A 27,019-nucleotide genomic window follows, 5' to 3' on the forward strand; every position below is an offset into this window, starting at 1 on the left:
ATCCTGTGAATCTCCCTCATGGCCAGAGGACTCCTGGTGCCTCCCTGATGATTTAGATATGCCACTGTTGTGACATTGTCTGATTGGATCTTTACTGGCTTTCCCTGCAGCAAATGTTGCGCACCTTTTAGAGCGTGAAACACTGCGCGCAGTTCCAAGACATTTATTGGAAGCTTGGACTCCTGAGTCCAAAGCCCCTAAAACTGAGCCTAAAGACATACAGCCCCCCAACCCCGAAGGCTGGCGTCTGTTGTAATTAGAATCCAATCCCAAATGGAGAACAAGCGACCCCTGGAGAGATTCTGCCTGTGTAACCACCAGATCAGCGACTGGCGCGTCTGTGGAGATAGGCGATACACCTGACTCACCAGATTTCGATGAGATTTGTTCCATTGCGACAGAAGTTCCAACTGAAACTGCCGTGCATGAAACTGAGCAAACTGGATCGCCTCGAATGACGATACCATCTTGCCCAGAAGCCTCATCGCAAAATGAATGGAGGGTCTCCTTGCCATCAACAGGGATTTCACCATCCCCTGTAAGGCTAAAACCTTGTCCTGAGGAAAAAATACCCGTCTCTGACGGGTATCGAATAGAAGACCCAGAAATACCATCTGCTGTGATGGGATCAACTTGGATTTCTTGAAGTTGATAATCCAACCGTGCAACTCCAGGGTTTGGATAGCTATCTGAATGTGTAACAGAAGCTTCTGCGAAGAGTCTGCCTTTAGAAGCCGATCGTCCAGGTAGGGGATGATTGTAATCCCCTTGGCTCTTAGCAAAGCAGCCATCACCGCCATGATCTTGGTAAAGATTCGTGGAGCTGTGGCGAGACCGAATGGAAGAGCCTGAAACTGGAAGTGCTCTGACTGAACCGCAAACCTCAGCAGGGACTGATGACCCCTCCAAATGGGCACATGGAGATATGCATCCTTGATATCTAGAGCCACCATAAATTCTCCCTGTTCCATGCCGAGAATTACCGAGCGTAAAGATTCCATCTTGAAGCTGGGCACACTTATCTGAGTGTTCAAAGCCTTTAGATTGAGAATCGGTCTGAAGGAGCCGTCGGGTTTTGTCACAAGAAAAAGATTGGAATAAAACCCCAAACCTTTTTGAGAATGAGGAACCGGACTAACCACTCCGGCCGACAGAAGGGATTGAATCGCCTCTGTTAAAGCCAAACGTTTCCTTGGACACGATGGAAGCCCCGTGGTGAAAAACCGTCTGGGAGGGAGACCGAGCAGATCGATCCTGTAACCCTGACTCACCACTCCCCGAATCCAGACATCGGTGGTGGAATGACACCACCGATCCCTGAACCGCAGAAGACTGGCTCCCACCACTGACAACAGTGGAGGAGCAAAATCCCCGTCATGCAGACTGTTTGTCTGCTGGCCTAGCAGCTGGACGACGCGCCGACCAGGCCTGACGTCCCCGCTGCAAAGCATCTCTAGGGTTGGATGTCTGACCTCCGGAGGATTGTCCTGAGGAATACTGTCCTCTAGACCTACCTGAGGAACGAAAGGCCCGAAATCTAGACATCCTCTGCTTGGGAACACTAACCGGGAGGAAAGTGCTCTTACCTCCTGATGCCTGACTGATGAAGGAATCCAGCTGAGGACCAAACAGAACACCTCCTGAAAAGGGAATGGACTCCAGAGCCTTTTTGGACTCTACGTCCGCCTCCCAGGACTTTAACCAGAGAGTCCGACGCGCTGCCACTGCCGAAGCAGAAATGCGCGCTGCCATCGTCCCTGCTTCCATAGCATCTTCACCTAAATAATCCGTAGCCCTCTGAATCTGTTCCACTAAAAGAATCCATTCAGAGGATGGCCTGCCAGCCAACAAACCTTCAGACAATTGTTCCGACCAGCGATCAACAGCTTTGTTAACCCAAGCTGATGCTAAAGCAGGCCTCAAAGAAGCACCCGCTGCCAAAAAAATGGACTTAAGAACGGTCTCAACCTTCCGGTCTGCACCATCCTTAAGAGTAGCCTGGTAAGGCAGAGGAATAGTAGTTACCTTTGCCAACCTTGCCACAGCTGCATCCACCTGAGGAAGCGTCTCCCATTTAGCGAGAACCTCAGGGGGAAATGGATAACATGACTGCAGTCGCTTAGTCACCTGAAACTTTCTGTCTGGAGAAGACCAAGATTTCAACAGCAACTGCTCCAATTCGGAGCCGGAAAAACCACCTCCCTCTTTTTGCGTCTTTCAAAAAGAGAGGATGCAGAAACTTCAGGCACTTGGTCCTCAGGAATCTCAAGTACCTGACGCACCGCCTGAATTAACTCTTCCAGACTCTGACGATCTGCTGGGACCTCCACCAACGAAGCAGCATCTATGTCAGAACCCAGCGGTAACTCACCCTCTTCCTGGGAACCACAATCAGAATCAGATTCATGTTCCGGAAAAGAGGCGGCCACCCGCCTCCGTTTACTTGAGGAAGGCGGAGTGACCGACTGCATCATCCTCTCCAAGGAGGAAGAGACCGCTACCAGACCCTGTACTGAGGATGCAAGACCCTGCACCCAGGCTGGTTCTCCAGACTGCACTGGAGCAGCAACAGGCAAAGCTTGAACTAAGGAAGCAGAATCAGAAGATTGAGCAGCCTGAGACTGTACCTTCTGAGCAAGCAGTTCCACTGTATTAAATAGAGACCGAGCCCAAGCAGGCTCCTCTGTGTTTGAACAGACAGCCACTGTTTCACCAGGAGTAGTCTCCGTGGGCCGACAGGACACACACAGAGCCTGTGTTCCTGACTGCCCAGACGGTAACTTAACATGACATACAGCACAGGTGAAACTTAACATAGTAGCACCAGCCCTGCCACGTGTAGATTTTTCCCTCTCAGACATGTTCAAAGATGGGACAAAACAGTACAGTAAAATGCACACAATACAGATAACAAGCAGCACACAAACTACAAGAGAAAGTGAGCCTGCAATACAGCCAAAAGCTCCTAACTGTGTAAAGGTACAAAAGGCTAAACACACCACCCCCAACCCTTTACCTTACAGTATACAGGATAGAAAAGGGGAGAAGCAGGAGCTTTAGATATGGCTGCCTATTCAGGTATCCACACACAAGGAGTGAAGGACTACCACGGGGAAAGTGCCGAGGAGTAAAACAACCCCCCCCCCCCCCCCCCCCCCTCAGGGCCCAACTCTGGACTGGATAACATCTAAGACAGACAAACAACTCAACCAATACACAGCCTGAGACAGTGACCCTTGCCTGACCCTGTTCCCTGAGCTAAAAATAGAACTCTTATCTCGATCAATTAACCAGACTGATTTTAGGAAAAAAACAGCCAGCTCAGGGAACCTACTGCGGTTTCTAATATCTCTCTCACAGCACTATGCTGAGAGAGAGTTTACTTACCTGCTGCCAACCCTCCAGACGCAGTATTTGCAGACAGCATGCTCTCTGTACCTGGAGGACAGACCCCAGCCACCACCGACTGTGTCTGGCTCCAATGGAGGGATAGATAATCGGCAAAGGGGAGCAGGCAGCAAGGAGGACCTACACGGCACCTCCGCTCCCCCCCCCCCCCTCCACAGACCTCCCCATTGCTGCCTCACACTCTCCTCGCCAGCCGCGGGAGAGGAGATGAATAAATATGCAGCCAGGAGTCTGACTGACAGCCGACTACGCGGCTCAGCGAGCCGCCGGCTGTCAGAATTCGGAGACAGTCTCCGCTGTCATTAAAATAATAAAATAAGAGAAAAAAAGGAAAACTGGCTGCTAAGCACTGTGCACAGCCCGCTTCGTCGGGCACTTGAACTAGACTGGCCTCTAGCAGGAGGTGGGGTATAGAGGGGGTGGAGCCAGAGTTTTAGTTAACTAAAAGTTAAAGTGCCAGCATTCGCCTGCTCTACCCTATACCCCAAGGTCCCGGTGCCCCCCAACGGATTAAGAGAAACGGATTTTACGTAAGTATAAAAATCCCATTTTTTTCTATCACTCCTTTCCGGTGTGCCCCAAGGGATGAGAGAGAAATAAGAAAAGGAAGAAAGGTAAGAGGTGACTAGATCCACTGTAAAAGGAGAGAAGTCCAAGAAAGAGGTGCGGTATTAGAATTGGGTTATGTAAAGGGTGGACACACCTGAAAGAAGGCTAAGCCATGGATCCCAAACCTTGGTGAAAGCTCTCGAAGTGTTCCGAATAATGATGGTCATATACTCCATCCGTTGAGTCTGCCAGACTCTATTGATTATGGACTGCATGGAGGGAGGGGATTGCATATGCCAGTCTGCCGCTATTTGGCAAGTAGCTGCCGAAACAATGTGCCTAATCAGTTTGTTCTGGTGTCAGGATGCTGAGGGAGCCCCCAAAGGGAGTAGAAAGAATTTGGGTTCCAGGGGAATGTCGTTGGAACATATTTTCAAGGAGGTACGAGAACATATTTTGAGGCTCAACGGGTTGCTAGCCGCCAAAAAGATTAAGAATCACTGCACTAGTAGCTGATTTTACTGCCCTCCACTGTTTGTGCCAAGCTGAACACTTGTTTCATTGGGTGTGAATCCTGTTTTTGTTTTGTGTAGTGGCCAACATTAAACTGTATGGGCATCTACCTGCAAAAATCTCAGAACACATAGGTGGTTACTGGTTAACGGGTTGGTGGATCATACTACATAGTGTATATTCTAAATAGCTAGGTATCCAATACAGCCAAACTTTATCTGTCCTTACCTTAATAAAGAGAGAGATAGACAAGTTAGGAAGGGGAAAATGTAAGTATGTGTTCAACATTTATATTGTGTATTGGTTATAAAGTGATGAGAAGCCAAATAATGCTGCTATTAATGGAATTTATTTACAAAATAAAAATGTTTCATTATACCTGTCGATAACCATTGTTTATCAACACCTTTACTCTTCTTTATCTTTAATTACTGAATGCCCTTGTTTTTGTCTATTCAGGTGCCTCTGATCTGCATTCTGTCTCTGCTCTTCTCCACGAGGCTTTGGAGTCTGTAGCTCATTTTCCTCCCAGTGTCCTTTATACTAGGTTATGCCGACTTCTAGCACTATGCTCTGGAGGACAGGACCCATATATGACTGCACTTCTGGTTAGCGAATCTGTTTCCATCACGTTGAGACATCAGTTGCTCAGTGACATTCATCGGAAGTTGCGGTTAGTGATGCTTGAGTAATCTCACCGAAACATTACAGCACTTTATTATAAGATTGAAAATATGTAATATAACCTTTCAAGGCTTGTACACGTATGAGATACATTGCACCTATATTTGCATACCATGTTTTATAACGCAGGACTCAGTCATTCCTGTCACATTAGTATGTAATCACGCTCAGTGTGAATTGTTTAGAGCTCAGTGGAATGGAAACCGAATGAATGAACCCTTATGCATATGTATGTTGTCATGGCACACACCTACCATTAGATGACCTGGTAACTAATGGCCATCACATGGTTTTTGGTTTTTGTCCTTCGAGAAATAATTTGATTCAGATTTACATAATGCGCTATGCTTTCTGCTTTAGTCTTCACAGCAGTAGTGCTGGGACGTGAAGAGGAAGCCGGCAAGGATGAGTGCTCTAACCTGACCATTCAACTTGTCTTCTGTAGATCTGTCAGCTTACACTATTGCTCTCTCTCAGGACAGCCTTCTCTACACATTACAGCTCTACTGCTGTGTGGGCAGGTAGAGACTTTAGACTATAGAACACTGAATAAAATGCTCTTCTCAGTCACTATGTAGTAAAAAGTTTCAATCTTCAGAAACTTGCATCTGAGCAAATCTAAGTAGATATGATTCTGAAGTGCTCTCTGTGTGCCCCCACCCCCCATATAATTTATCATTAAGCAGGTGTTTCATATCCATGGGTAATAAAAACTTAACTGTCGAAATGGGAAAGTTGTATATTAGATAATAATCACTAATATAATGTGAGGGTGGTTTATTACTAGCAGTAAGAAATGTAAACGCTTGTTCTATCATTGTGTTCCTCCCCTAGGAAGCTAAAGAAGGAAGGCTTAGGAGATGTGTCTGACAAGTTACAGTGTCTGACTCTAGATGATCACAAGGACCCCCGGGTTCAGTACCTATCACAGCTTGAGGCTCTCTTCCAGTTCCCAAAACAATCTCTAGCAACACACGCATTCAAGGAGCAGCTCCAGCAGATTCCAGCAAGTATGTTCCTTACTGACCCTGATTTGATTTATGGGCAGCACGGTGGCTGTGGTTAGCACTTCTGCCTTACAGAACTGGGGTCATGAGTTCAATTCCCGACCATGGCCTTATAGTGAGGAGTTTGTATGTTCTCCCCGTGTGTGCATGGGTTTCCTCCAGGTGCTCCGGTTCCCTCCCACACTCCAAAACCATACTGGTAGGTTAATTGGCTGCTAACAAATTGACCCTACTCTGTGTATATTAGGGACTTTAGACTGTAAGCACCAATGGGGCAGGGACTGATGTGAATGAGTTCTCTGCATAGCGCTGCGGAATTAGTGGTGCTATATAAATAAATGATGATTTGTGTACTGCAGACTGCTTTAATCACTGACCCAGCTCTGTTTCACAGACACAACAGTGTGCATACTGACCTTGGCCGACTCCCAGCCAAGGAGCCCCGGAGATACTTTACTACTCTGCAGACTTGAACAAGGGAGTACTCCGGTTACAGTTCAAATCCCTACAGCCCATCTGAAGGTAAGGCTGGCTGATTCATACAAACTCCTGCAATATAGCAATTCTGAGGATGTCTGGAGTAATCTAAGGTTTCTCATTCAGACTCTGAAATGCTAATGTCCTTTCAGGGAAGAGCAAAATGTATTCACTGATACAAGATACTGTTGGTGATTCCATGCCATAGGATGCAAGGCTGTATTTTCAGATTTTAAGCATACTTGGACTGGTTATTGAAATGATCATAGAATCCACCTTTAGGCCCTGAAACCATGCTAGACACATGAGAACATTACACAAGTGACCACCTCTAATGTGGCAAAACCATTCCCGTGAAACCTGTATCTTGTGTATCATGTTCATTAGGTTTTTCTGTTTGTGAACCACCTGTACTGTATAAACTTCAACTCAGGAGGTCGCTTATAAATGAATTTCCTAAAAGGCCCTTCAGACCCCAATTGGACACAGCCTTTGTTCATAATTTCCTTTATATCCTTTCCATGTGAGTACAAATGCCAGGTACGGGCCAGTTAGAAGCTGTGCTCACTGTGTTGTTTTTCACTAGGTGCCACTAAGCTCGACCCTACAAGAATTTGATGAAATTCAGAAACAGCAGAAAACGGTCAACAACTTAACAGATAAAAAGGAATGGTGGGAAGGGCGCACAGCGCTGGACAGTCGCATGAAGGCAAGTACAGAGAACCAGGACACGTGCTGGCATTCTTACCTGAGAACTACTCATTATCTGTTAGGTTTTCTTATGTATATTTAAATGGGAAATATAATGGAAATGTGTGTGAGTGGATTTTGTTTTTGTTCTTCACACATTATCTGTAAAACTTTGTCATCTATCATGTACCTCATTCTGCTGCTTATAGTGAACCTGTTGCCTACACACAGTTGAGGTCACCAATATTCATTAGCATCAATATAAGACTTTCTAAATCCATGGCACAGTGATGTCACTGGTTCCTGTATAATATATTTGTTGCATTCTCATGGATTTTTTGAATGAACAAATGCGATTTGTATGTATTCAGCAAGTTTAAAGGATTATTCCACTTTTAATATACTTTTTATAAAATGAACTTGGTTTCTTTGTAGTAGATGTTTGAAGTCGTCCTGCCCCCCTGGACTCCTTTACACTGCTTGTAGAGACCCCTGATGAAAGATGAGGGAGACCCAATATGCAGATTAGGCTGCAGTGTCATAATGCTGCATCTATAAGCCAGTATAAGGAACATATCATTGATGTTACTTCAGCCGCATGCTGCAACCAAAGAGGGATTCTAAATTATTTTTTAAAGGGATATTACATTGCAGTATTACTTTTGTATGATTTGATTTTACACTTGGCATGTTATTTATAGAAGCATATCATGTTATTTATGTTTGTATCATAAATAGGCTTTAATACAGTCACTTGAAGAACAGGTCCTAGGCTGTTGGAAAGTTCTTCTATTGCCCCCATGCTCTGCCGGTGCGGTAGAAGAAGAAGCAAGAGTAATTTCCAAGGCGCTCTCAGTGTGTGGCTGGAGGAGACCTGAAGCGGCACTCCTGAAGGTAACCATGAAAGATGCCATTATGTCAGAGTAATAAGCAATCTTTCCTTTTTTATGTTGAAGGATAAATAAAATAAAAAGTGGAGTGATGTATCATACAAAGAGATGGTGTCGACAGGGCTTAATGCCATGAAAAGCTATGTAAACGATGGGATTTTTTTTTCTTTTCCTGTACACTGTTCTGTAATAAATATAACCTAGTAAGCACTATACTGCATTGTGGACAATAAGTGGAATTGTAATGTGTGTTTAAACAAAGAGTATTACCGTGGACTGATATATTTCCAGGGGTTAAATCTTTTAAACTTGGATCTCTCCATGGAAAACAGGAATATCTGGTAACTATACCACACAAGTTCCTAGTTTCCCATAGATTCTCAAGACCATCCTGTAGCTGTACAGCAGCACCGTATAGTGAGAGTAACCCCCTTTGAGTGAGACCATTTCATATCAAAACATGTTTTGGTTTTTTTACATGTCATTTAGAAACATAAGGAGTTGTGATACTGTTGTAAATGTTAAGGATTAGCTATACTTTTCTCTACAGATGATCTTGGGAGGATGCCACCATGTAACCCCTGAGCACATCCACTCCTTTACCCAGGGATTCGGGGCCTCAAAGGCTGAACAGGCTCAGGAGCTTCTCCAGAAAGCTATTAATAGACTGAAATTGAAAACACAACCTACTGAAGGACATCTGGTTCTAGTTTTGGACATGGTGAGGTGCAATGTCACCCTGCTCCATAAAATGGGTCCTATAACAGTATTAAATTGACATAAAAATGCTTATTACTATGCACCTGTGTCAATTGGTCTGATTTGTATATAACACTGATAGATATTACCGAGAAGAAAAGACATTCTCATCTAATAAATCTAAGGAACAATATATTCCTATGAAAGATTATATCTTGTAAAGCTAAATGTGAACATTTTGGTGACTGCAGATATTGGATTAAGGCAGCTAGAAAGGTCAACATCGGTATTAAATCGTGAACTACTAATTAAATATGGGCAGGCAAAAAAAAATCAGAATAACTACACACTAGATTTATTAAAATACCATGAGAGCATATGAACGTGGATATTTCGTTCTGATGGTATTTTGAGAAGCACTGCTATAATTTCTCTGGTAGGGAGAATTAAGTAGAAAGGAAAGAAGTACCTGTTAGGGATATCTCTGTGATATAATACAATATCTGGAATCTGAGTAAATTATAAAATATAAGACTTGGTGCATTGTCAACTTTTAATCACATATTCTCACACTTATCACTAGTTTCATTTTATTTCACTCTTAATCATAAAGTCAGGATAAACAATCTTTAGTGCATGTTGATAAACGTTTGTTTGGGTTTTAAGAGAAGTCTGCATGCACCTTACTAATAAACCCTGCTATCTTTTTTTTGTCTTTATTATGTTCTGTGAGGTTGAAGGTTAGAACCTCCTATAAATATAAATTAGCGAACACATGGATAAATAGACATTAGGAGAAGACCACTTATGTTAAGTTATATATCTTTTAGCGCAGCTGGGGATTGAGGATAGGTAAATTTGTATGAACTTTCTCCGTTTTCCAGTCACATGGGGAGTACAATGTTGATGTTAAAATCATTCACTTAAAATACTTCTGCTCATATTTAGAAAAAAAAAACTTTGTTTTTTTTTAACGGGATAAATGTACCAAGAGGTCTGTTTTGCAAATACACTTTTTATTAGATGGATAATTTTCCTTTACAACGCACACTCCCTGTTAGTAACTGAATTGAAGGACATTGCAGCCACTTTCAGCCACATTTTGCTGAAACTGGCTTATATCGGAGTAGCATAGAACAGCAAATGTAAATCCAATGTCAAACAAGTAAAGTTTTGTGAAGTTCTTGTGAACATTTGCGCATATATATTTTTTTAGACTCTATTCAGCTCAGAATGAGGCTACTGTAAATGTTTTTGTAACTTATCCTGACTGATCTTTACCTTTTTGTGATCTGCCAACAGCACCTCCAGAAGTTGCCTTGGGAAAGTATGCCTTGCCTGCTAACCAGATCAGTCACCCGTCTCCCATCGCTGCACTTTCTGCTCAACTATGGCCTCCTTAAAAAGGTGCACAGATGCTGTGTTATTCTGACTTACATTTTAGTCTGGAAAACTGGCAGTGCTTTCTGGTGTCACACACACTGCCAGCGCTATAAAATCACACGGTATTTAGTCTACCCTGTCTGGCTGCCACCACACTTCGTTTTATTGCAAGAACATTTTTGTGGCTGTGTAAAATAGAAATTGGCAGCGCTGTGATTTGATGAAGGCTGGTTGGTTTTGGTGTGGTTCTTTGGCTTCTACTTAGCAGTCTCTCTCCTTCCTGCAGCACCAGCCTCAGAGCACGCTTGTTCACGGAGTGGATCCTAAGAAAACCTTTTATGTGCTGAATCCCCACTCCAATCTACCGGGCACAGAGGAGCGTTTCAGGGACTGGTTCAAAAAGTAAGTTTGGTAAAGGTGGTGGAGCAGTTAAATGACAATGTCACAAAATATCCATTGTCTAATGTGCCCTTTAAATCCGTCTTTATAAAAAGACTAAGTGGTTAGCACTTCTGCCTCACAGTGCTGGGGTCATGAGTTCAATTCCCGACCATGGCCTTATCTGTGTGGAGTTTGTATGTTCTCCCCGTGTTTGCGTGGGTTTCCTCCGGGTGCTCCGGTTTCCTCCCACACTCCAAAAACATACTAGTAGATTAATTGGCTGCTATCAAAATTGACCCTAGTCTCTCTCTGTCTGTCTGTCTGTCTGTCTGTCTGTCTGTCTGTCTGTCTGTGTGTGTATGTTAGGGAATTTATACTGTAAGCTCCAATGGGGCAGGGACTGATGTGAATGAGTTCTCTGTACAGCGCTGCGGAATTAGTGGCGCTATATAAATAGTGATGATGATGACAGTTAATGTGTGTATGGGATTCATGAAAGTATGGCTATATTCTGAGTATACTATGTGTAATTTGGTCATATGCCATTCTCAAGTTTATCCAATTAGAATGCATTTTTACACACTGTAGAGTTGCCATTTTCTGGGCCGAAATGAGAGAGACGATAATGCAGCTTAATGCAAAAGGAATTATTTGATTGTTTATATAGCGCCAGTCATATTATGCAGCGCTGTATGGAGAACCTTTTACTTATGAATATTTGACGTGAAGTGCTTCAGTGATTTCACCTAGCTCACTGAATTGAAAGGCTGAGTTCTCATGAGTATCTGATCACCATAGAAAATGGCTGCCTCCACTGTGTATATTAAAAACAAGTGCTCTTTCAGAAGAGTCTAACTTCTGAAGTATAAAATCACTCTTAATGCTGATGTATGGTCATAACAAGCCATCGGTTACTTCGTAACTTGAGCTAGAACACCTGCACTACAAGAGTTACAGCTCACATACATTGCACTTTTAATTTGGGTTTTTTTTAAAACAAAAAAAATAAATCAAACTAGGAACCATGGTTTTTAGATTTGTCCTGATTGACCAATGTGTCAACTTACCTGTGATTTTGAGTATAGTGAATTATATAAACAGGAAATAAATGTAAGCTGAATAATTTGCGGCATCATCCTAGCCGAAACGGGAAATGTAGTTGTAGGCGGAGCTTAATAAGTTATGCTAGAATACAGAATGCTACTTATTGTGGGTCTGGTGTTCCCTGATTTAGTGGTTTTCTCAGTACCCGAACAGACCAACAAGACACTTCTCTATCCTACTAGGGCAGGCTTCTTAAGAACACAGTGATGTTTCTGGCACTCCTCTCCCATGAACTTCCGAATTTCATGTCTGGATAGATCATGACAGTGGCACATATGGGATAACACTGCTGATGTATGAGCAGAGACTACATTTTTAGTTTTGGGTTAAATCCTTGAACTCTTTGAATCTATGACCTGTATATTGTGAGCAGGATTGTTCACACATTTTGTGCCTCCAGTGTTAGAGGTTAGATTATCATTTATTTGTGCCCATGAACTGCAGAAAAAATATTAATGTTCAACAATAGTATGGCAGCCTCTGTACACTGCAGTTAGATGTGATCCCCAATTGGTGGTACTTTAGAACCACAAACATGCATTGACTGTGGATTTTCTTTTGCAGTGAACCTGGATGGAAAGGAGTGATTAGATCTAGTCCAAAGTCTGAAGAGATCCAGTCTGCGCTGACTAAACAAGATCTCTATATGTGAGTATTTGATGTTTGAGCGAACTCTGGACAACTAAACAGCTGTGAACTTTGGGATGGCTTTAGAGCTAATCATCCTTATGATTTCATTCTCTCCTGTCTACAGTTATGTGGGGCATGGAGCAGGCGCGCACTTCCTGGACGTTCAGACTCTGCAGCGACTAGACTGTAATGCCGTGGCGCTGCTGTTTGGATGTAGTAGTGCTGCCCTGGCAGTTCGAGGGGATCTGGAAGGTGCTGGCATAGTCTTAAAATACTTAATGGCTGGATGGTAAGTTTCATCTTTAGGACATTGCACAAATAGTGAATAGGAATATATATGAAAGGGTTGTAACCTCCAAAATGTTGACTTTAGTAGCCTTTGCACGCTAATGCATAGTAAAATACTCTCATTTCTTAGAATATATCAATAAACAGAATTAATGATTAGAGTTGCCAGATTGAGAATGAATTGCAATAGACAAATTATACATAAAATGGTCTGTAGTGTTAATGAGTGACTGACTTCTACAGTGTCATTTTGCTTTTTGTTTTATTTCAGCATAATAAACAATAGAACAGTTCACTTGTTTAAGTCTATCTGTAAATCATATTTCTGCACAACATATTGGACTGAATATATATATTTTTTTATGCATAATATTGCTTATGTGGGAAAAGTGTGGTTTAGAAGGAGGGAAGCGCAGTGTTTGATCCAGAAGTTGATGTAAGAGTAAAAGCGATGATATGGCGATCCCAAATCAAACTTCTATACATTGCTAGATGGTTGTCAAGCCAGGAGCTTGAAGGGAGATATGTCTGTAGGAGAGATTGAAGTTCCTTGATGCAGAGTTTTTTGTCTAGCCAGGGTGGATTCTCTAATGGTAGGTTAATATTACAGTAGGTAGCCAATGAAATCTAGGTTTAAATAAAGGCTCTATTCCATCACCTGCATTCTTTGATGAAACCTAGTGTCAGTTTCCATACTATATACACACCATGTGCAATTAAATACTGCCTATAATGTGGTCTGTTGTGGTCTTTCAGAGAGGCTGCTATCTGGAATACAAACCAAACATTCTTGGGGAGTCTTCAGTGTTGTGGACCACATCTGTGATGGGGATGTAATGTCAGATCAGCCTTCATCACCTTAAGTATAATGTTGTGTTGAGTGATTTGGAAGATTAATCTTCTAACCAGTACTATCTGGCAACTATGTAAGCGTGTGCCTCTGAGCATTTTTTTCAGCAGCGGTCTGAGGTACCCTGGGATTGATTTTTATGCCTGCCATTTAAAATTGATTTTGTTCTAAACCTTTCTCTGTGGAGATCTAGGACTTTTCTGCATGGTTTTAAAACTTAGATAGGGTGCTGTTTTAGTTGATTTCTTAGGTTAGGGAGAGAAGTGTGGGGGTTTTCTTAATGTAAGGAGAACATTGTCTGGTTAAAGGGGTTTTTATGTTGTATTTTATCGCTAGTGATGTTACATACAGTATGTTATGGTTGACTTGGATTCTAACTTCCAAGACAGAATACAAGAGGGGACTTTGGACATCCTTGATGTGTGCTGTGTGTGATGCTAAAGGGCAGTGAGGAATAGATGGATTCTGCAACCATGGCTAATGGGTTGCGATAAGGTTTTTATTCTCCGGGAATTTTCCTTGAAATCCAATCTTGTATAGTGTTTGCACCATAATAGGACAGCAAATGTGATCAAACGCACTTTTGGCTTCTAAAGCTAGCAGAATAATGGAAATTGCAATATTTGAGGGGAATAAGGCTCCTGGTGCGTTTAGTGTTATCTTGGACCTGATAGCTCAGGATAAAGCAAGTTGAGTGAACACAAGATAGAATCCGTAGCATTGACTATATTTCAGAGGATGATTGTGTCCCAAGGAGGTTATGTAAAGTAGAGTTGTCGATATTTGTCAACTATTTTGCCAAGATCATATGTGAGATTCCCTATCTTTTGTATTGAGTTTATTGCATCCCTGGCTCAGGTATTTCTTCATTTACATGCCAGCAGAGCTGCCACTTTGTCACTTTTTTCATAAAGTATTTCTTTTCATTGCTTTTAAAGTGTTGTCACTCTTTTCTGGTAAAATTGTGTTCATCTGATCTCTGTGATCTTTCAAAATAAATTGTGACAGGGGCATAGGAGAAAGTTGCTTTTTCCCTCTAATTTTTTTTTATTACCTCTGAATGTTTTTGATCATTTGCTATGATGTTCTCTCTGCCACCTCTATGTAATGCCCAGACGATGAAAGGGGATGGCTCATCTAATGAGGAGTTATAGCTGTTTTAATTTCTGTATGAAAGGCAGGGTTCAGTAGGAGGAAGTCCATAAGACAAGGTTATGAGAATATAAAGTGTTGTGTGTATTGCCGAGTGGTCTGTCCAAAAGAGGAGGGTTAGATACCAGCTCTTATGTGTTGTGTAAAAGAAGTCTACAAATTGTAAGTCTATTCAGAAGTACATTTATGTGGTGTTGACTAGAAGACACCATGGGGTAGATTTAACAAACCTTCTAAAAAAGAAAAGTGGATGTGTTGCCTATAGCAACCAATGAGATTCTAGCTATAATTTGTCCGGTACATTCTAAAACATGATCGCTCGAATCTCATTGTTTGCTATGGGCAACACCTCTACTTTTCCCTTTTAGAAGGTTTGATAAATCTCCATGTGTGAAAGAAGTTGTGTGATTTGAGCAATAGCATGAGCTGCTTACGGTCTTTAAACTGTCTTTTATCTTGCATAGTTCTGTGAGATCTGCTTAGTCTAGGATCTTAAGGTCATGTTTAATTCCCTAACTTAGACTAGTTGGCCCTGAACATTGATTTCTGTTTTCTGAAAGAGGGTTTCAGAGTATTCTGTTTTAATATGAAAAAATTAGTGTGAGGATGAGGTGGATGAGTTTGCTTACAACTATAATATCCATTTTGGGTTGGGGGTGATATGAGTGGGAATTTTTTTGCTTATTATGCCGGCAACCCTGCTTTGACTCTCTTGATGCTTTCCTTGAAGTAGTGGTTACCCTTCATTGTATTTATTGCAAAAATAATATACTGTCTTGAATCCATTTTCAAGTAGCTAGTGATATGGTGTGGTTTGTGTTTGTTTTTCTTTTTTCTTTTTTTCTTTTTTTTGTGGAAATTAAATCCACTATGTTTATACTGAAAAAATGTATAAGATGTGTTTGGTAGACTTAGAATAAGCTAATAATACTTTATAGTTCATTGGGCCTAAAACAGGGCTGCATAAGGTAATCAAATATTGTATAGCAACTCTAACTGGACGACCACTATTAATGCAGCATTGTATAACAGAACTGTTAAATTGAGGTGTTTAGAAATGACGGCTGTTGATGCCTTGAGTGTCACCATTTATGAAAATCTGAGATTACAGTCCAAAATGTCAGCGTTCTACTGGCTTCAAAAAGTTAGTTACCTTGTATTTTTGTGTAGTAATAAACATGCTGAGTAGTGTTTGTGCCTAAGGAGACATTGCCAAGAGCCTCCTTTCTACACTGTTATTTAAAATCTCCAAATATAAGTGAATGTTAAGTGAATTATCTGTATATCGGCTTCTGCACACACCTACAGTGCTTTTTACAAATGCAAACCTAAGAAACAGAACAATCCCTATATGGGTAAGTGAACGCATTCCACATAAAAACCATTCCCATGGAACAGCCTTTTGCCAGCGATACGAGATTGGTCCCCGGGAATGGTGTTATGTTTTGTTTTTAGGTGTATTATATCTCCTTTCCTTTATTATCGCTTCAGTGTTTTATATGTGAATAGTAGAATCTTACTTGTAGCTTTCTTTTGTTTTCTCTTGCCATTTCAGCATGTTTATTAAAAATTGACTAAAGTCCTTTTACATTGAATGTATGAAAAGTTACAAGAATAACCACTTACTCTGTCTTATTAAATTCTAGCCCTTTAGTTGTTGGGAACTTGTGGGACGTCACAGACCGAGAGATTGACCGTTACACAGTGGCGTTTCTGCAGGGATGGCTGAAGGCAGGACCCGGTGCCTCACTTCTGAAATACTTGTCAGAGTCTCGCCAGGCTCCGAAGCTAAAAAGTATCATTGGTGCTGCTCCTGTGGCTTATGGTTTACCTGTGGCCCTGCGGTGACGTCAACTTGCTTAGAATTGGAATTTGGTGCATTGTACAGAAACAAGTTTTTATAACTTTCACACTATTTAAATGCTATTTTTAGATCTCTATATTTTGATTAATGTTTTTCAATAAGTAAGCTGCTGCTATTTTAAATATGTTTGTGCTGTATGAGAAATAAAAACGCTGGTCTGGCATTGGAGCATTCGTGAAAGCGGCTTGCAGATCATACCTCTAGACTAATCTCTGATAAGTCTTCTCATGCGATATTGCAGCAAAGATCTGATGTGATCAAGTTTATATTTAATATAGTGTCAATGTTCAGATATTTATTAAAATGTTATTCTTGTACCCTTATTGATAAAAGGGTACATTAATTCTTTACACAATCGCACTGGGGCTATTTTTTAATGTACTCTGACTATTTTGGTATATATATATTTTAAGGATTGAAGTTTAAGAAAATGTAAAATGCACGGTGAGCATGTTTAGCTAAACAACATAAACTTATGTATAATAAAGACTTTCTCTGTTTTTATTTTTTATCATTGTGTTTTGTCTTTTATGTTTGTATATGTCTTATTGAATATACTTGACTGTGGACCAGCCCCCCCCCCCCCTTTCCTCCGAAGCATTGTGAACTCTGTAAATCCACCTGTCATGCATAATAAGCCAGCTTGTAAGAGCCCTTCTGTAACACAGGCTGCCTGAAGGTGTGTTGCTTAATATGGAATTATTTGCATTTGTTAGCATGAATTATGTTATTGCCATACCTATCTCTTTTGATGGCATTATTAATCTGTAGACATAGGTACTATGAGAATTGTTAAACTATCACAGTCCAGCTTTTTGCAGAATTCTCAACCAGTTGGTGCATTATTATGAACTATAGAGAAACCTCTTATATGTAGGACCTTAATGGTGCTCACAAACACAATGTTCATTACTACAAATGTAAACAAATATATTTTTTGTTACTTTTAAAAACTGAAGTTCTTAAACAAAAAACTGCAATGTTTTTCATAATACGCTTTCAACAGTAGTAGGGCACAGATAGTGGGTTATGCTTCACCTCTAAGGTGAACCCCTAACATTCATAAAGTGCAGGGCACTATATAAAACAACAATAACAGACTCATTCTTCATCCTATAAATTTACCTTCCCTCATACTCCTACTTCAATCCTTTTTCCGCTACCCTGACAGAAGTGGAGCATATGGCTCGTGCTCTTTTATTTTACTCCATTGACTGCATCAGCTGTTCCCTGGGGGTGGGGGGATCTTCACACCCTCTGTCCACATGTTTCCAAGTCCCACACATGCACTTCTGCCACCGATCTTACCCGTTGGTCAAGTGGACTTCTTCACTTCTAACTCTACTTACCCTGAGTGGATAACAGGGTACAAAGCACGTTCTGAGTCATCTGTTTTCCAGATAGGCAGGACTGATGCCTCATTCACTGTCCTAATCAAGGGCCTGTAAAATAGCTCCTTGGCAATTTTCTAACATTGTGGACTCAAAAAATCAAAAGTTTGTAAGAGAACATGTCTGTAATATGTTGGTTTCAGGTGGCGAGTGACATTTACTCTGCAGAACTATTTTGGGAAGAGTTCCAAAATGACACTCCCAAAGCAGCACATCTATTGCAGCCTCCCTCTAATATCTTCAATAGAGAACACAGCCCTTGATTCTGCTAGACTTGTGGACAAACCTCAGCCAACTCAGTGGTGTATTTGGCTCAAATCGTAGTTACCAGACAATACTTTTAAGTTTCCTGTCTGTCCAGTACTTACCATAAAAAAGGCTGCATACAGTCATGGGACTATTCTTGAGGCCTCTCATTGCTTCCTAAAGCTGGTGAGTTACATTTTACTGAATACCCACCCGTTGGCACTTGAGGCGGAAGTGGCCGAGGCTTGTCTATTCTTCGATTCTTTGTTTACTTGTCTAGGTTTTTCATCTTATGTTCCCAAATATCTGGAGTGCAGAAATGCTTTAACTTGACCATTTTAAGGTCTGCTGAATGTGGTCGTCATCTGCCATGTCCTGAATAATAAGAGGTGTTATATTTCCCACTTTTGAATTTTGGCAGGAGATATGGAGGAAGACACTCTTCCCAGAACCTACCTGTGCTAGTTCCTTAATTCAGTCCACAGTGAACCTTTTCCAAGAAGGTCAGAGGCCTCCAGACCTCCTCATACTTGTAAGTGTAAGTCTCCTCCCTCCACCATGTAGTCTCCTGATGAGCAATTTGGATGAATATAGTGGATCTTTCCTTGGTTTAGTAGAAGGTGACACCAGGGATGCCCACGACAATTCAGCTGTCCAGTTGGATCGAATACCTCTGCGACAGTTTGTCAACAGCTTTATCAGGGCAGTACGCTCTGTCCGGTATATTCAGTACTCCAAAAAGCAGAGCTTGCTCTGTGTCCATTTTCATGAAGCAAACTTGCCAACCAGCACTTACAATAAATTGAGTCATGAAAATGTCCAAATCTACCCATTTCCGTCAAGTGCTTTTGAGTCCTTTACCTTTTTTTTCCTGGGTGATCTGAAGTTGTAGGAAAGCTCTCTAGTAATGGACCTTCTAGTGTCCTGATTATTGAAGCGAGCAAGGATTCCTCTGCCAGATGCAACCTCATTCAAGAATTTGTTGTACCAGAGGCTAGTAAGTCGGACAAAAAACTATTTTTACAATTCTGGTTCTACAATTAGACCAGCATGTGTTGCTTGCTTGGGTGGTGAAGTTGACTTTTTAGTGGGTGGGACAACTTATAGAAGGGTTATACTCACGGAGCAGCTAATTTATTTTCTAATACTAGACATGTTCTCTTAGTCTGAGGCAAGCAACGAAAACAGCAAATGAGCTTGTGACCCATGGAGAAATTTGACTAAATCTTGGACAGGCAACAATACAGCTAAAATATATAAGACTTTGACTTTCTCATTGCATTTGTCTGAAGATGTTCTTTTGAAGACCAATCATCAGGAACTTGTTCCGTTTAGTTTATGATGTAATTGGTTGGTTTTTGTTCCCTACAATATTACCGTCATATGCTTTGCACTATGTGTGTACTTTGTATGTTTTATACTCTCCCCAATATTTGTACAGTGCTGTAGACCTTTTTGTGGTGCATTCTAAATAAAGGATAAGAGGTTTTTACATTTTTGTTGCTATCAAAAAATACAGCATCATCGAATATTTCAGAATGAAAGCAAGTTTGTGTATCCGATGAGAGATGGTGGATTTTGTATAAAGAATATATACATTGGGTGAGTGGGATCACCTTAACTCGCTTATTGGTTTTTCATATGTAAAGTTATACGTTTTTGTTTTTTTTGTTAATATGGATTCATGATTGCATAGCAGATACAAAGATACCATTCAAAACGCTTATCTTTACTTCTATTACGTAAGTGTATTTACAAATCACTTTTTAATAATCAGATATTATCTAGTATATACAATTATGTTTCTTGAGCGTGGTCACCTAACGTAACATATGGTCACAGTATCTTTAAGATCTACATGTACATTTGAACAATTCACTTTAATGAGTACACTTAATGTTTTACAGTCTACCCATGCCAACTGGTGAAGTGTGTCTCAGTGGTTAACCAGCAAACAACCAAATCTGCTCTTATTGGGCCACCTACTGATACATATCTCCAGATAAGGAATACTTAAGCTTTGTTGGTGTTTTTTGCAGTAAGAAAAAAAAAAAACTTAACACTTTTTTTTGTGCAACTTCTCTTAATAAAGGTATACAGCAGATGAAATAAAATACAAAAGTGCACTCAACTGAAACCCTCACAGTCCATCAACCAATATTAAATGATGCAAACAGTAAGGACAAATACATGACAAGCACGCTAAAGAAGGATAGAGAACAGAGGGCGTGTTGGAGAAAGCGAGAATAAAGGTGGGGGGAGGAGGTGAAAGGGCACTCAAGATGTTATGTCCACTTTTGAGGCAATAGCTGCTTGATTGGCATACTGTTTGCATTCCCATCATCCACCTCACCCACCCAATTGGCCCCCAGCTGACTATCCATTATCCATGAGGGAGACCCCTTAAATTCCAGACAGCAGAACCACATCTTTGTGCATTCAATTACTGGATTGTGAGTGTTTGGTGGAGATATAAAAGCTTTTGGTCTTTTGTTCATTTTAAATATAGTCATCCTCCCGAGCCAGGAGAAACCACGGGAATACCAAACTCTGTGTAGAATTTGGGAAATGGATTGATAAAATTCATTGTATACGAAGTGGAAAGATCCCTGGGCAATACCTCTAGGTATTAAAGTTGAGAAGGGTGTGAGTGAAAGGAAAGGAACAGCAGAGACCATCTTAAACGTGTGGTGAGATGGAAAGGTTTAGGACCATGGATTTAGTACAGTTAATTTTAAAATTGGACAGTTCCCCGAACTTCAACTCCAGCAAATTGCGCCATGAGACTGTAGGGTTGGTGACCGTTACCATCCGCATAAAAGGACAAACTTATGCTCCCTTCTCTCCTCCCCCCCCCCCCCCCAATCGAACCCCAGATTAATTGGGGTTATTCCTGATGGACCAAGGCAGGGCTTCTATGTAAAGAACAAGTATCAAGGGCAAGAACGAGCATTACTGGCGCGTGCCATTATATATGGAGAATGTGTCGAAAAGAGTCATTCATTTTGATTCAGCTTATGGAGTTCCTGTAAAGAGAGTGTATTCTATGGAGACAGACTGGACCCAGTCCCATGTGCTTTAGTTCCCCTTGGAAAAATCGCCAATCCACCTGTCGAAAGCTTTTTCCGCATCTGTTAACAACAAGGCAAGAGTACGCCTACCTTCTATCAAATGCATCAGGTCGATAATTTTGGTGGTGTTGTGCCAAGCCTCGTGGCCTGGAACAAAGCCGACTTGATTGCTATCAATTAGTTCTGGCAGGAGGATCTTCAGGCGGTTCACTGTAATTTTTCCAAGGAGTTTAAGGTCAATATTTAACAGGGAGATCTGGCGATAACTGGTGCACAGGGAGGGGTCCTTACTGTCTTTAGATAGAATCGTGATGTCTGCTTCGAGAGAGTGCTGGGAGAGGCCGGACGCGTTGGAGATCTTATTTAAGACCCCTAGGAGTAGGGGATGGAACCAAACCTCTTGTGATAGCCAGTTGTGAACTCATTAGGCCCAAGGCTTTTACCTGTTGGTGTGGAGGCAATGGCCTTCTCCAATTCCTTAAGCGTAAAGGGTTGTTTCGGCATCTCCCTTGCAGACTCCAAAAGCTTGGGAAAATTGTATCTCTGATGTTATACAACCAGGAATAGTACACAGAACCCTGAAGCTATCTCCCTTGTTAAAATGGCTCCTCTTCCCACTAGCATCCTGCACCGAGTAAATGAAAGAGGCAGTGGTTTGGGCTCGTAGAACCTGGGCCAACAGCTTCCCCATTTTGTTCTCCCATTGAAAGTATGTGTTTGCAATGATCAAAGGCCAATTTTGTTATACTGACAAGCAATTTTGCCTAAGAACACAGCCATGAATAAAGAATGGTACCAAAATGTCCTCCAAGAGCAACTTCTCCCAACCATCAAAGAACAGTTTGGTGATGAACAATGCCTTTTCCAGCGTGATGGAGCACCTTGCCATAAGACAATACTGAAAACTAAGTGGCTCGGGGATCAATACATCGAAATTTTGGATCCATGGCCAGGAAACTCCACAGACCTTAATCCCATTGAGAACTTGTGGTCAATCCTCAAGAGGCGGGTGGACAAACAAACCCACAAATTCTGACAAACTCCAAGCATTTATTAGGCAAGAATGGGCGGCTATCAGACAGTATGTGGCCCAAATGTTGATCGATAGCATGCCAGGGAAAATTGCAGGTCTTCAAAAAGAAGGGTCAACACTGCAAATATTGACTCTTTGCATAAACTTAATGTAATTATCAATAAAAGCCTTTGACACTTATGAAATGCTTGTAATTTTACTTCAGTATACCATTGTAACATCTGACAAAAAGGTCTAAAAACACTAAAGCAGCAAACTTTGTGAAAACCAATACTTGTGTCATTTTCAAAACTTTTGGCCATGACTGTATAGTCATGGACCAAGGGGTGTGTAAGGTGCCAGGAGTCAGCAGGCTGGAAAATGTGCCTTACTTTACGATAGCCATTGCCCAGTGTCTCAGAGTCCCTCCCAAAGTGTCCTAGAGCTGATCCCGAGTCCAATTCAGGTCGACCCCAAACCACCATTCCCTCTAAGCGAGGCTCTAGAGAGTTCAAGGTTTTTGCAAGGAAGGTCGCCTGGTATTGGCTGGCGACAAAATATTGACAAACGTAAATTGGACTTCACCAGAAGCCCCCTGCCCTCACTGAAAGAGTAGTGGGAAACATCAGAAAGTTGCAAGGATTTGGAGAGGAGTACTGCAACCCCTTTTGTTTTCCCTTAGGGGCAATTACTGTAGAAAGTGTGAGGGTAATGCTTGCTCCAGAGGACGGGTGCTGAGCCTAGTTTGAAATGGGTCTCCTTGATAAAGACCACATCTGCCCAGTCAGAGTGAAAAAAAAAAAATGAAGTGCCTGGGATCTTATTTTGGGGACATTAAGGCCCTTCGTGTTAATGGAGCAAATTCGAAGGGAGTGGCCCGAGGCAGTGGGGGTATCTATAGGGTTACTCAAGGGCAACAACATTTAAGCTAGATAAAAGGAGGAGGAGAGTGAGCTCAGAGGAGTTGGCGAAGGGGGGGACATGTGGGAGGGGGAGTAATGGGGTTGGAAACATTCGGAGGGGCAGAAAAGTGAAAAAAAGCAAGTATTAGAGAAAATGGGATTTTTATACTTCCGTAAAATCTGTTTCTCTTAGTCCATTGGGGGACACCGGGGACATTGGGGTATAGAGTAGGGACAGGGGCGAACTGGCACTTTAAACTTCTGTTTAACTAAGCCCTAGCTCCTCCCCCTCTATACCCCACCTCTTATCCAGCCTCAGTTTATGTTTAACCAAGCCCACAGAAAGCGGAGATAGAGAGAAACAGGAGAAGAGAATAAAATTAAAAAACAACAACATTCTCTTACCAACAAGACTACATGTCAAACTGTAGGAGAAACTAGGACGTTAAGGGTGGGCGCCCGATGTCCCCCTAATGGACTAAGAGAAACGGATTTTACGTAAGTATAAAAATCCCATTTTCTCTGTCTTCCTTTGGGGGACATTGGGGACATCCCAAAGCTGCCCTACGGGAGGGAACGCTCATAAGAAATAGCACGAAACACCTTTCTTCTAAAACTTGCATTCTTGGATGCAAACACATTAAACTTGTGAAAGTTAGTGAATGTGTGTACAGACTACCACGTGGCCGCCTTACACAGCTGTTCTCTGGAAGCAGCATAGCGGGCCGCCCAGGAAGCACTTACAGACCCTGTAGAGTGCTTGCATAGATTATCTGGGACAGGCTCCCCAGCCTTACTATAAGCTTGACGAATAACAGCCGTAATCCACCTAGCAATAATTACTTTAGAAGCTAGCCAGCCTCTTTTGTGAGCATGATAGAGACTCAAAAGATCGCCAGTCTTGCGCATCTTCTGAGACCTCTGCACATAAATTCGGAAGACTCGGACAACATTGAGAAAACTAATAGAAATATCATTAAACTGAATACATAAAATCATTCAGGACTGGAATGACAATGTGTTGATTTAGATAAAAACCAGACACAACCGTTGGAAGGAAAGAGGTCCAGTTTCAAAGAACTGCCCTGTTTTTATGAAAAACAAGAAGAGGAGAATTGTAAGATAAAGCAACAAGCTCTGAAAACTGTGCGTGCAGAAGAAATGGGCAAAACCGTTTTCTAGGATAGAAATTGGAATTTCACTGTATTCAAAGGTTCAAAAAGGCGGATGCCATAAAGCATTCAACACCAAATTCAAATCCCATGGTGGTACTGGAAGAACATATGGAGGTTGTACATGAAGAACGCCCTGAATGAAAATGTGCACATAAGGAACGACAGCAAGTTTTCTTTGAAAAAAGACAGAAAAAACTGACACCTGACCTTAAAAAGAACTAAGGCGCAAACCTGCATCCAACCCCTCCTGCAAGAACCTAAGCATCCTTGCCAAGCAAAAAGAAGTAGGATATCACTTCTTTTTACACCAGTCAATAAGTTTTCCAGACTCGATACGAAATCTTTGCAGAGGCTGGTTTCCGAGCACAAAGCATGGTTTGCACCACAAGTTCGGAAACACCTTAGCGCTTAGGATCATAGCTTCAACAGTCACACCGTTAAAGCTAGACGTTGTAAACGTAGATGACAAAAAGGGATCTTGAGTTAATAGATCTGGGCGTAGCGGCAATCACCAGGTCCAAGCTCGTCGGTGTACCAGGCCCTCTGCGGCCAATCCAGCGCTATCAGAAGAGCTGGAACACCCTCTCTCTCTACCTTTCTTAACGCCCTTGGAAGCATGGCTACCGGTGGAAAAAGGTACACTAAGCAATACCTCCAAGGACAGACATGGAATCTACTGTACCAGCCATAGGATCTCTTGAACGGGAGAAGAGGAGAACCTTGTGGTTCATCTGAGATGCCACCATGTCAATATTCGGGTGATTCCACCAACTGACAAAACACCTTAGGATGAAGGGACAATTTCCGCATGGCCAAGGGACTTTTGGTACAGCTCTGATGATTGAGGTATGCCACTGATGTGGCATGGTCTGACTGAATCTTCACTGGCCTTCCCTGCAGCAAGTGTTGTGTGCTTATAAGAGCATGAAGACTGATCACAGTTCAAAGACATTGATTGGAAGCTTGGATTCCTTTTGAGTACAAAAACCCTGAAACCGAGCATGAAGACAGAAGGCCTCTAATCTCGAAGGCTGGCATCCTTTGTGATTAAAGTCTAATTTTAAATTGATAAATTGCATCCCCTGGCGAGAATCTGTTTATGTAACCACCAAAGAAGCAACTAACTGGTCTGCGGAGACAGGTGAAATACCTGGGCCGCCAGATTCAGATGGTATTTGTTGCATTGCAACAGAAGATCCAACTGGGACTGCCGTGCATGAAACTGAGCAAACTGGACGGTTAGTCAATACCATGTTGCCAAAAACGCTCATGGCGAAATGTACTGAAGGCTACCTTGCCGCCAACCAAGATCTTATCCTATTCTACAAGGCTAGAATCCTGTCTTGGTTGGTAAGAACACCTGTTTTGACGGATGTGAAATAAAAAATACTCAAAAAGATAATTTGCTGAGATGGAAACAACTTGGACTTTTTGAAGTTGAGAATCCAGCCGTGAAACTGTAGAGTCTGGATTACTACTTGGATATGTCGCCTACAGCACCTTTGGAGACTCTGTCATTAAAAGAAGATCGTCCAGACAAGGGATGATTGTAATCCTCTTGGACTTTAGAAGAGCAGCCACGACCGGCATGATGTCTGTGAAGATACGTGGGGTCTTGGCCAGACCAAAGGGAAAAGCCTGAAATTGTTAGTACTGTGACCGAACCACAAACCTCAAAAGGGACTGATGACCCCTCTAGAAAGGTACGTGAAGATAGGCATTTTTGATGTCTAGAATCCCCATGAATTTTCCTTGTTCCATTCCGTTAATGACCGAGCTCAAAGGCTCGATCTTGAACCTGGGCACTGTGACATGGGTGTTGAAACATTTGGTCTGAATAAGCCCTTTTGGATTTAGTACGAGAAAAAGGTTGTAATAAGAACCCAAACCTCTTTGAGAATCTGGCACCGTAATCATCACTCCAGAATAAAGGAGGGATAGAATTGTTTCTCGTAAAACCAGTCACTTTCGTGGACAAGTGGGAAGCCCTATGGCAAAAACTGTATGGGAGAAAGACCGAGCAGATCAATCTTGTATCCTCAATCCACTACACCCAAGCCCAGACATCGGTAGTAGACTGCAACCACTGATCCCTGAACAAGAAAAGACGAGCTCACACCACTGGCGACAGCGGAGGAGCAAAATGTCATGCGGACTGCTTGTTTGCAGGTTTCGCTGCTGGACGTCAAGCCGACTAGGCCTGGCGCTCATGCAGCAAACCACCCCTCGGGGCGGATGACTGGCCTGTAGATGATTACCCTGAGGAATATTAACCCCAAAACCTTCCTAAGGACTGGAATTTGGATAATCTTTGTTTGGGAGCATTAACTGGGAGAAAAATGCGCTTTCTACCTGTAGCTTGACTGATAATGGAGTCAAGCTGAGGTCCAAACAAAATACCCCCAGAAAACGGTATGGTCTCAAGAACCTTTTCAGACTCCCCATCAGCCTTCCAGGACTTAAGGCAGAGAATACGATGAGCTGAAACTGCAGAGACAGAAATACGTGCACCAATCAGTCCCGCGAATGTAGCTGCCTCTCGTAAATAATCTATCGCCCTCTGAATTTGCTCCACTAATGGAAGCAGTTCAGAGGAAGGCCTGCCTCCCAACAAACCTTGAAAACAGTGTTTTGACCAGCGTTCTACTGCTTT

The 27,019-nt window shown here is 42.0% G+C and overlaps 1 protein-coding gene across 1 annotated transcript in view; it reads left to right on the top strand.

The window, feature by feature from the left end:
- Window positions 1-17,073, top strand: part of ESPL1 (extra spindle pole bodies like 1, separase) — a 65,629-nt gene extending 48,556 nt beyond the window's left edge. The window contains exons 21-31 of the mRNA XM_075199169.1: window positions 4,930-5,143; window positions 5,989-6,164; window positions 6,556-6,683; window positions 7,225-7,347; window positions 8,067-8,222; window positions 8,769-8,939; window positions 10,220-10,324; window positions 10,587-10,702; window positions 12,350-12,433; window positions 12,540-12,704; window positions 16,352-17,073. Coding sequence (XP_075055270.1) covers window positions 4,930-5,143; window positions 5,989-6,164; window positions 6,556-6,683; window positions 7,225-7,347; window positions 8,067-8,222; window positions 8,769-8,939; window positions 10,220-10,324; window positions 10,587-10,702; window positions 12,350-12,433; window positions 12,540-12,704; window positions 16,352-16,553 — 1,640 coding nt within the window. The 3' untranslated portion in view covers window positions 16,554-17,073. The remainder of the gene's footprint in view (window positions 1-4,929; window positions 5,144-5,988; window positions 6,165-6,555; window positions 6,684-7,224; window positions 7,348-8,066; window positions 8,223-8,768; window positions 8,940-10,219; window positions 10,325-10,586; window positions 10,703-12,349; window positions 12,434-12,539; window positions 12,705-16,351) is intronic.
- Window positions 17,074-27,019: the final 9,946 nt, after the last annotated feature.

The sequence above is a fragment of the Mixophyes fleayi genome, chromosome 2 (genome assembly GCF_038048845.1).
Source record: "Mixophyes fleayi isolate aMixFle1 chromosome 2, aMixFle1.hap1, whole genome shotgun sequence".
In the NCBI taxonomy this organism is placed as follows: Eukaryota; Metazoa; Chordata; class Amphibia; order Anura; family Limnodynastidae; genus Mixophyes; species Mixophyes fleayi.